Genomic DNA, 11,550 nt, shown 5'->3' with positions numbered 1-11,550 from the left:
CCATTTTTTAATAGGGTTATTTGATTCTCTGGTATCTAGCTTTTTGAGTTCTTTGTATACCTTAGATATTAGGCCTCTATCTGATGTGGAGTTGGTAAAAATCTTTTCCCATTCTGTTGGCTGCAGTTTTGTTTTCTTGACAATGTCCTTAGCCCTACAGAAACATTGCAATCTCATTAAGTCTCATTTGTTAATCTTTGACCTTAGAGCTTGAGCCATTGGTGTTTTTTCAGAAAATTTTCTCCTGTTTCTATATGTTCTAAAGTTTTCCTTACTTTCTCATCTAATAGTTTCAGTGTATCTGGTTTAATGTGGATATCTTTGATCCATTTACACTTGAGCTTTGTACAAGGAGATAAGAAAGGGTCTATTTTCATTCTTTTGCATGCTGAGTGCCAGTTGGACCAGCACCATTTGTTGAATAGGCTGTCCTTTTTCCATTGAATGTTTACAGCTCCTTTGTCAAAAATCAGGTGACCATATATGTGAGGGCTCATTTCTGGATCTTCTATTCTATTCCATTGATCCACATGCCTATTTCTGTACCAGTACCATGCAGTTTTCAGCACATTTGCCTTGTAATATAGCTTGAGGTCAGGGAAAATGAATCCTGCAGATGTTTTCTTGTTGTTGAGGATGGATTTCGCTATTCTAGGTCTTTCGTTGTTCCATTTGAAATTGCACATTGATCTTTCCAATTTTATGAAGAACTGTGTTGGAATTTTAATGGGGATTGCGTTTAATCTGTAGATTGCTTTTGGTAGGATGGCCATTTTTCAAATGTTGATCTTTCCAATCCATGAGCATGGGAGATCTTTCCATTTTCTGAGATCTTCCTCAATTTCCTTCTTTAGAGGATTGAAGTTCTTGTCGTACAGGTCCTTCACTTTAACAGCAATCTTTTATTTCTTTTGTTAGAGTTACACCAGAATATTTAATATTATTTGTAGATATTGTCAAGGGTATTCTTTTCACCAGACTGTTTATCATTTGTGTATCTTAGGGCTACTGATTTGTGTGTGTGTGTGTGTGTGTGTTATTTGTATCCAGTCACCTTTTTGAAGGTGTTCATCTGCTGTGGATTTCTGTGTTTGAATTTCATGGGTTAATTATGAATGCTATATTATCAGATGCAAAAAATAAGACTTTGATTTCTTTTCGTTTAGTGTTTTTTTTTTTTTTTTTTTTTTTTTTTTTTTTTTTTTTTTTTTTTTGTCTAGCTAAAACTAGTAATGTTCTTTATTGAGTAGATATGTAAACAGTGAAAAGTTTGTATCTTCTTATTTCTAATTTTAATGCTTTGAATTTCTCTTTATTTATTTTGATGTTGTCTATAAGTTTATTGTATACTGCTTTATTATGTTTATATACATGCCTTGTATCACCAGTTGATATCTCCAAGAATTTTATCATGAAAGGGTGTAAATTTTGTCAAAGGGTGTGTTAAGCATCAAATGAGATGTTTGTGTGATTTTTTTATCTCATCTCTTTATATTTTAGATGATAGTTATAGATTACTTTTTGTATTTTTAATCATTACTGAATCACAGAGATGAAGCCTCTTTGATCATAGTCATCTGGTTTTGGGGGCTATTGCACATTTCAATTCTGATTTCTGAGTTTAACTTTAAATTTTTGCATGATTTTTCCCCTAATTTTGTATTTCTTTTCCTGGCTTCTGGCCTGAGTGGCCTGAGTTTCTGACAGTCATCAAGACTTTAGAACCAATAGGGTATCTCTCCTGTGGTTTTTGTAAACCCTATAACATATCAGGTTTTGGTTAGAAAGATTGCCTCTCAGGTTCCTAGAATCGGGATAGCATGTAGTCCCAGGTGTCAGCATGGCTTTCAGGAAGACCAAGATGAGGGCTAGAATGTAGAGCCTAGGAAATTGTGTGTGTTTTACAGTTGTTGGGTTTGCTTTACAGTAAATTGGCAGTCATAGACAAATATCTTATCTAGGCTCCCTAATTCCTTTCTGGCATCTGGGAAAGAAGGCAGGGTAATGGTCCAGAATATGGAGCTCAAGAGATGGAGTTTAGCTGAGAGATTTTGGATGTGCTTTAAAGGAATATGACAGGCATAAGTCATATGTAGGTGTCTTACATGTGCTTTCTGATGGAGGTTTGTCCTCAGGAAGTACAGACTGAGTTGGGTTTTGGACTATGGATCCCATGGGATGGGTTCTCATACTTACATTATAATAACATTTATTTTCTTTAATATAATCACTTGGAGTTGAACTTTGTGTAAGGTGAGAAATATGGATCTATTTTTATTTTTCTACATACAGACTGACACTTTGTTTAGACCATTTATTGAAGACACCTTTTTTTCCCTATTGTATATTTTCAGCTTCTTTGTCAAAGATCAAGTGTTCATGCATATGTGGTTTTATTCCTGGGTCTTCAAGTTCATTCCATTTATAAACATGTCTGTCTCTGTACCAATACCACGTAGTTTTTATTATTCTTCTTCTGTAGTATAGCTTGAAGTCAGAGACAGTGATCACCCCAGCTATTTTTTTATTGTTAAGATGTTGTTGTTGTGTTTTTTTTTTTTTTTTTGTTCCAACTATACTTGGATTTTTGACTTTTCAGATGAATTTGAGAAGTGCTTGTTTCCTGCCTTTGAAGAATTGTGTTGGGATTTTGATGGGGTTTGTGTTGAATCTGTAGATTTCCTTTGGTAGATTGTCCATTTTTACTATGTTAACTATGCCAATCAACAAGTATGGAATATCTTTCCAGATTGTGAAATCTTCTTTGATTCCTTTCTTGAGAGACTTAAAATTGTTGCCATATAGATCTTTCACTTGTTTGGTTAGAGTTACCCCAAGAAACTTTATATTATTTGTGGCTATTTTGAAGGGAGTTCTTTTTCTAATTTCTTTCTCAGCCTGTTTGTCATTGGTATAAAGAAAGACTACTGATGTATTTGAGTTAATTGTACATCCAGGCACTTTCCTAAGGTTGTTTATCAGCTCTAGAAGTTCTCTGGTATAATTTTACAGGGATTTATGTATACTATTGTATCATCTGCAAATACTGATACTTTTACTTCTTCTTTGCCAATTTGTAAATTTTTGATCTTGATTTGTCTTATTGTTCTAGTTGGAATTTAAAGTACTATATTGAATAGATATGGGGATAGTGGTCATCCTTCTCTTGTCTCTGATTTTACTGAGATTGTTTCAGGTATTTCTCCAACTAATTTAATATTGGCTATTGGTTTTATGTAAACTGTTTTCATTATGTTTTCATATGGGCTTCTAATTTCTGATCCTTCCAGTGCTTTTAAAATGAAGAGGTGTTATATTTTGTCATGTGATTTTTCAGCATCTAAGGAGATGATCATGTGATTACTTTGAGTTTGTTTATACAGTGTTTTATCTTAATTATTTTTACACATTGAACCAAAATTTCCTTCTTAGAATGAAGCCTACTTGATCATAGTGAATGGATTCAGTTTGCAAGAATTTAATTGAGTATTTCTGCTTTGATATTCATAAATTAAATTGATTTGAAGGGTTTTTTTTTTTTTTTTTTTGGTTTCTAATGTGGTTTAGGTATCACAGCAATTGTGGTTTCATAATTTTTTTTTCTTTTTTTTTTTTGGTTCAGGGGTTTTTAATGACATCTACTATTTCCTTAGGTTATACAGACCTGTTTAGAAAGTTTACCTGCTCTAGCTGTATGGAAATCCATTCATTTCATCTATATATTCCAGTTTTGTTGAATATAGGCTTTTGTAGTAGAAGCTGATGATTTTTTGAATTTCCTCCACCTCTGTTGTTCTGCCTCCTTCTTCAAATCTGATTTTGTTGGTTTGAATCCTGCCTCTGGGCCCTCTGGGTAATTTGGCTATAGGTTTATCTATCTTGTCGATTCAGTTTGTTTATGTTTGGTTGTTATTGGCCCTGAGTTGATGATTTTCTCCCATTTACTCCCCTTGGATGTATTTTCTTTCTAATTGCTTTAGATGTCTCAGGTGAGCTGTCAAGTAGCTAGTGTATGATCTCTCCAATTTCTTTACCTGGGAACATAGTGATAATATCAATTTATCAGTGAGTTCATACTATCTGTCTTGTTTTGTAACTGGGTTACTTCACTCAGGACGATATTTTCTAATTCCACCTATTCTCCTAAGAGTTCCATAAAGTCGTTGTTTGTAATAGCTGAGTAGTGCACCATTGTATAAATTTACCACATTTTCTATATTCATTCTTTTGTTTCAGGACATCTGGGTTCTTTTGTAACACTGGACAGGTAATAAAAAGCCATACATATATTTTGTACAAATTGGATAATCACTCTGTTTCTGTTCTATGAAACTTGTATATATAAAGAATCACCTGATTGCTAGTTAGTCAGAGCTGCTAACTTCTTTTTATCACATGACTCCCTTTCTCCCCTTGACTACTCCTTACCTTCTCTAAGGTCTACCATGTCAACAAGGAACCTAAGATTCTCAGCCTAGGAAGGCCTGAAGGAAAACCCCACCCCCAGCATTCATTTTTTTCTGACATGTGCTATCCAAGATGATCTTGCTAATAAAACCCTTGTGTAATGCAAAAATACTGAAATCTTCATCTTTCACTTTGCTTTATGACTATTGCTAAGCAAGTAGCATCTTAACAATGATTCCATGCAAGTTTTCATATTTATGTCTGCATTGCCACCCAAATAACATCAATAAAATATAAAAAGCAATTAAAGAACATTACTAAAACATAATTCATTATTATTATCAATTTATTTTTGTTTCACATAGTTGGATTTCAAGAGAATCTTTAAGCAGTTCAGGAGTTATAAATAAGCACTTGCAATTTAACAGCTGCAGGTATTACAAGTGTGAATCATTAGTTTGTTTATATAATTAAATAGGCATAATAATTACTTTATGATATAATTAATATTTTCTTTCCACATTCCATGTAAAATATGCAATGTACTCATTTATAATATGAATTGCACAATTGGTCTTTAAGCAATGGATATCAACTTCCTCAAGTTGAAAAAAATATCTGAAACAAATTTTGTTACAGTTAACAAAACATTTGTAAAATGATTGTTTATTACTTAACAAATGGACCATTTCACTCTGACAATGGAAGAGGCAGGAAAAGGAAGAGAAGTTACTGAGAAACTTGATATCCATTATAGTCTGGATAACCATGGATGACCTTTATAAGGACTCTTTACTTGGTTCTTAAACTACATTGAAGATCTTCACATCCAAAAAGAAATCAATAAAGAGCACATAGGACTTTTGTGATTTCCAGATACTATGCTTAAAATTGTTCCTTTCTTCTAATATTAGTGTCTGCCCTTACTTTCCTGGTCAACATCATCTGATATGGGGACAGCATTGAAAACAGGACAGTTGGGGGATCCACAGAAAAACATAAGCTGAGACAATATTGTTGAGAGCAATCAGACATTTTTTATAACTTTATCTGAAACAGTATAGTAGAAATTGACAGGATCAATATAGGTGTAGTTGCCAAGATCCAGTAATATTTGCAAGCTGTTCATAGCATTCAAGATTAGCAGCAAAGGCCAGTTTTCCTATCAAACTTTTATGCTTCCTTGATTTCCAACTACCATACAGAGAAACACAAAGTACCCTGAATGTTCCACTGCCTGAGGGAGTATGTCAATCTCTCAGGAAGGTACATTATTCCTAAGAAGTTATAGACTCTACTTGATTCTTGCCAAGTTATCTAGCCTAAGCCAGCTACATGGTTCCCTACAGACAAGCCTATCTTTATATATGTGGATCTTTGTAAATATTAGTTGTTTTATTTTGAAACTGTACTTATATATTAGCTCAAGTAATATTCTGCACAGACCTTATTTTATGACAGTTTTGAAGCTGAATAAGAGCTATTAGTTTGATCTTGTAGTTTTATCCATGACTTACAATAGATGATTACCCTTATGACAATAGGCAAAAAATGATTCATCATGAAAGAAAGACACCAAATACATTAAAGTATCTAATCTAATCTAATATAATATAATATAAAAATATAATATCATGTTCATAGTTTTTATCCAGTGTCCTGATGTGAGTCCATTGCTTTTGCTGATGAAAATTTTTTCAGTGAGACATTCAATAAAATATGTCAAAATGAGGAGACTAAAAATAAATAATTGTATAAATCTATTACATTCAATATAATAAATTAAAGATAAATAGATGCAGAAGACTGATGTAAGGATTCAGTTTCAAAGTCAGATTATAAAACAAAGTGAATAGTTACAATTTTTTTGTGAATAAAGAAATGTAGTAGGCTGGAGAGATGGCTCAGTGGTTAAGAGCACTGACTGCTCTTCCAGAGGTTCTGAGTTCAAATCCCAGCAACGACATGGTGGCTCATAACCATCTGTAACGAGATCTGATGCCCTCTTCTGGTGTGTCTGAAGAAAGCTACGGTGTATATAATAAATAAGTAAATCTTTAAAAAATAAAAGAAAAAGAAATGTGGTATGTAATCTGAATAAATATTTTAAAACCAACTTTTGTTTTTCATTCTTTCCAAGGCCTCTTTCACATCCTTGTTTCTCAAGCTGTAGATTAGGGGGTTAAGCATAGGAATCACAAGGGTGTAAAATAGAGATGTCATTTTATCTTGATCAAGGGAATAAGAAGAGCTTGGTCGAAAATATGTGAAAAGCAGAGTTCCCTGAAAAATAGCAACTGCAGTCAAGTGAGAGGTGCAAGTGGAGAAAGCTTTGAACCTCCCTTCAGCTGAATGGATTTTTAAGACTGATGAGATGATGTAACAATAAGAAACAAGCACTCCTGAGATGGTGCTCAGTTCAAGGAAACCGTAAATAGTGAATAGTGCCAGGTAATTTACTTGAGTATCTGAGCAGGAAAGATGGTAAAGTGGAGGTAGGTCACAGAAGAAGTGGTTGATCTCATTAGACCCACAGAAACATAAGCGGAATGCCAAAGTTGTATGTATCAAAGCATCTGATGTTCCAACCAGGTAAACTCCAGCCATGAGCATAGAACACACCCTGCTGGACATGTTTGCTGTGTAGAGCAAGGGGTTGCTAATGGCCTGGTATCTATCAAAAGCCATCACTGCCAGCAGCACACACTCAGAATCTGCAAAGGTACAGGAAATGAAGAACTGCAGAGCACAGCCCCAGAAGGGAATTGACTTGTTTTTGCCAAACATATCTACCAGCATCTTGGGACCAATTGCTGTGGAGTAGCAGAGATCACAGAAAGAGAGGTGGCTCAGGAAAAAGTACATGGGTGTGTGGAGCTGGGGATTCGTTCTGATCAAAATGATCATACCAATATTCCCCAGAAGATTGATGACATAGACAAGTAGAAATATGGTAAACAGTGTCCCTTTCATCTCTGGGTTATTGGTAACTCCCACAAAAATGAATTCATTCAGGGAACAGTTTCCTATATCCATTCTTTCTTCTATTCTATAAATAAAAATATTAAAAATTCATTTTTATCACTAGTTATCAACAGTGTACTTATAAGGTAACATTTAATTATTTCATCTCTAATCTGATTCATACTATAAAAGTTTCTGTGACATGTTTCTTTTATGCAACATTTTCTTAACCTATTTTTCAAAATCAAAATGACCAATTTCTGACACAAACAGTCAAAAAACTGAAACTATCCACTACTCGTGGCACAGGACTTTATATCTATTCTCTAATGTACATGAGGTCTAAGTTAGTTATTACATTAGATAAATTTCAATATACTCATTCTCATTTGCTCTTTGAGCAATATGAAATAAATATAAGTGTTAAACTCAGGCTATAGTTTTAGGGGATATTAGTTTTATTCTTTAATATATTAATTATTCAAATCACTTTAGTTATTTTATTCTTGAAAGAATACATGATGTTAAACTCATTTTATTGCCTTACAGTGATTGATAACTATTATCATTAAATTTGTTTGATTATGAAAATATAGAATACAAATATTTACTGCTAACAAATAAGATGGTTAGTCATTTTCATTTTATATTATATTTTAAAATGTCATTAACTGAAATAAACTTATAGCACTTCTCCCTCCTTTTCCTAACTAAACCTGTTCTGTTGCATCAACCAAGTTTCATGCCCTCCCTCACAAATTAACAGTAACACTTCATTGTATAGCATATGTGATATATATATATATATATATATATATATATATATATATATCATATTCATATTTTATCTGTGTATACACAAATAAACCTAAATATACTATCTTCTGCCTGTTTTGGCTGTTTGTATCTCTATGGTCACAAAAATGGCCAATTTACTTAATATATGTTTTATTGCTGTACCATTTGCTGAGCCATAAGATAAAACTTATTTGTTCTTTGATTCTAAAAAGTATTATGTCTTATACTAGTACCTTTTACCTAGCAATGGTAGTGGTTCAGTATCAGTGAAAAATGCTATTGATGAGTTAGATGTCTAAAATCGGCAGTACCTAAAGAATTTATCACATACAGTTAGATTTTAGTATTCAAATTTTCATCACAATGAAATCAAGCAATTTTAATGAAGTATAATAAATGTTTTAAACTGCATCAACTGCTTAGTACATGCAAATATGTACATTTCTATGTGTATGTGAATCAGATGCATATATTTGTGTATACATGTGTTCAGATGGATAGTAAAAAGGAAATGATAGGCCTTTGCCTCTTTAGATTATGAAAATAATATGGAATGTATTTCACAATTCACTGACATACCATTCATTATTTGTGACACATTAAGCCAACTGTTTATATTTCATATTTAAATCTATATCTAATTTTATATCTATATCTATATGGATACAAAATAAAAAGAAGTAGAGTTTTCTTATCTAAGAATACTAAATTAAAGTAATCAAAATGCTATGTTGCTGATATGAAGCTATTTGAGACTCATGAATTTGTTCAAAAATTATTTTCATAAATTAGACCTGGTAATTTTTTAAATTGAGCAAGCAGAAGGATCATCACTGAAACATCTGTTTATAAAGAAGTAAATTAATTTTTTTTTGCTTTACCCTGTTTCTAAAGATGCAGAGATATAGGAACCCACCTTAGGAGAGTAGCTCTTAGGTAACTGAACACTGTGATGGTGATATTTTATTGTTCCAATTGCCATTTGGGAATGAAGGTTATGAAATCATTTCCCTCAGGATTTGTTATGAATGTTTAGTTTATTCTATATTTTTCTCTACAAATCAATCACTATCTTTAGCAAATATATAGTATAAGGTATTTGCTTCTTTTATTAATTATTCAATTTCAATATGGATACTATAACATAACACAAAATTATGATATATTAGATAACTAAATTTTCCCCAAAGTCAAAATCCATTGACTCAAACTTTAAACCGCCATAATTAACCATTCTCAATTCTCTTGTTCATTTCTTATTCAGCATTAAACTATTTGCTTTATTATCTCACTTTGATAAAACACTGTATATACAAAACAAAATGTTTTCTTATTTTTATTTTCTGTGTCTTAGTATTTTTCCCTGAATGAGTTTATGTATCCTACATGACTGTTTAATGCCAACAGATGCCAGAAGAGAGTATTTGATCCCTTAAATCCACAGTTACAAGAGGTTGTCAGCTGTCCTATGAGAGCTAGCACACAAAGCCAGTTACCTTTTTTGCACTTGCAAGATATACAAACAACATCTATCCCACCCTATAATACCTATGCTTTAAAAATTACATTTTAAATCCACATGTCTTTTTAGAATGCCTACAAGCTCATCCATATTGCCTATATAAAAGGCAGCTAGACTATAGAAAGAGAAAAAAGAGTTTAACTCAAAGAAATGTCAACCTGCTCATATATCCTTTTATGAGCCTCATTGTTGTTATTTGTATTATTATTGTTGTTGCTGTTGTTGTAATTCATTCAACTGTAGCCTTTTCTCAGAGCCAGGGTAGATAGAGGTTAATTTGTACTGTTATGTCTAAAGTACTAAAAATAACTTGGTAAAATGCTGACTAGCCTCTCAGCCCAAGCTATTTCTGCTTAGACAGCCCATTCAGTGTCTGTTTATGATCTTGTTATGTTTTATTTACTTTATATAAATTGGCCTTGAACACTGATCATGGTCATAATTTTTAACTCCACAATATGTGAGCCGTGGTCCTGATCAATCAGTCTTGGGGTGTGTGTTCAATAAGCTATTACAGTCTGACTGAGGTTGGTGCTCTTATCGTTTTTGGAGCAACTCCTGAACACAAACACTTTATTTGCAACTTCTGTAATTTTTAATGTAACTCATTCTTATCATCCATTTGTTTAATTACTTGTGTCTTATATAAATTCAACCTAGATCAAGATGAAGCTAGCTTTAATGAACAATTTAATAACATTTGCTAATATTTAATCACAAAATTTTTGAAGCTATATTAATGGAAAACAGTAATCTATATGTTTTTTCCAAAAAAAATAATTATTGGAAATTCTCTGTTGTGGTATATTATGTACAAGTGGTTATATCCTAAGTGGCTGTAATTGCATTCAAGCTGTCAAAAATAACCATTGCATCAACACCTTTTGTCAACCTATCAGTATTGAGATAACTTTACATCACTTGTTTCTATAGTCTTGTAACAATCCCACAATGTAAAATGCATTCACACAAACATTAAAAAGCTCCACATTTATTAATTCTTCATCACATTCTGGGTTTCAATTTTTTAACTGTGAATTTCTTTTTTATTCAACCTTATTTTAAAAAAATAACAGTGATACATGTACAGATTTTAAAGCATTTTTGCATAAAACCATATAAATATATCTTTGTCAGTACTTGATTTTTTAAAAAAGTTTGATAGTATGCATAGAAATCTTACTAGTTACAGTGTGTAACTCTGAATTTCTATGTAGACCAATAATCATCAACAGCAAAATCAAGTTATATATTTTCAACTCATTGCCAAAGACTAAATATTTATAGTCCAAATTAGAGCAATTGGAGCCATATCAAACATGATTGAAAAAAGAAAAAAAGAGAAGAAAAAATAAACAAACAAACAAAAAAAACACATCAATGTCAAAATCCAATAGGCAAGCACCAAACATTGCAGCTACATGTCTAGTACATGGGACTCATCACACATTTCTCTTGATGACAAAAGCTCCTTCATCTTTCCTACTGAGTTCTTCATATATCTTTTTAGATATAAGTCTCTTGAGTTAAACAAAAGGAAGTTCAAAACTTGTGTCAGCAAATTTGTTCTATGTTGTATATATGCACTCTATCTGAAAGCAACAGGTAGAACTGGAAGGCTTTTTTTAACCTTATATTTCAAGGTCATAGTCTATATATAATCAAAGCAACTCAAAGCAGAAACCCAAATATAAACTGTAGCAGAAACCACAGAAGCATACTACTTACTAATTCAGTCAGTCTCATGATCAGCTAGCTTATTTATCCATCCTGGACCCATTCAAGAGATGGTACTTATCAATCTCATATTATTCAATACAGTTTCTCATAGACACAGTAATCCAACTAGAAAATTGTTT

The 11,550-nt window shown here is 32.3% G+C and overlaps 1 protein-coding gene across 1 annotated transcript; it reads right to left on the bottom strand.

The window, feature by feature from the left end:
• Window positions 1-6,513: 6,513 nt before the first annotated feature.
• On the bottom strand, window positions 6,514-7,443 carry LOC308429043 (olfactory receptor 5W2-like; the record flags this gene model as incomplete). Its single annotated transcript, XM_080927689.1, has 1 exon — window positions 6,514-7,443. One exon carries the CDS (start codon window positions 7,441-7,443, stop codon window positions 6,514-6,516), a length of 930 nt encoding a protein of 309 aa, XP_080783815.1.
• Between the last annotated feature and the right edge of the window lie 4,107 nt (window positions 7,444-11,550).

This window comes from Micromys minutus, assembly GCF_963924665.1.
Source record: "Micromys minutus genome assembly, chromosome: 13".
In the NCBI taxonomy this organism is placed as follows: Eukaryota; Metazoa; Chordata; class Mammalia; order Rodentia; family Muridae; genus Micromys; species Micromys minutus.
This window is presented reverse-complemented; position numbering and strand designations above follow the sequence as displayed.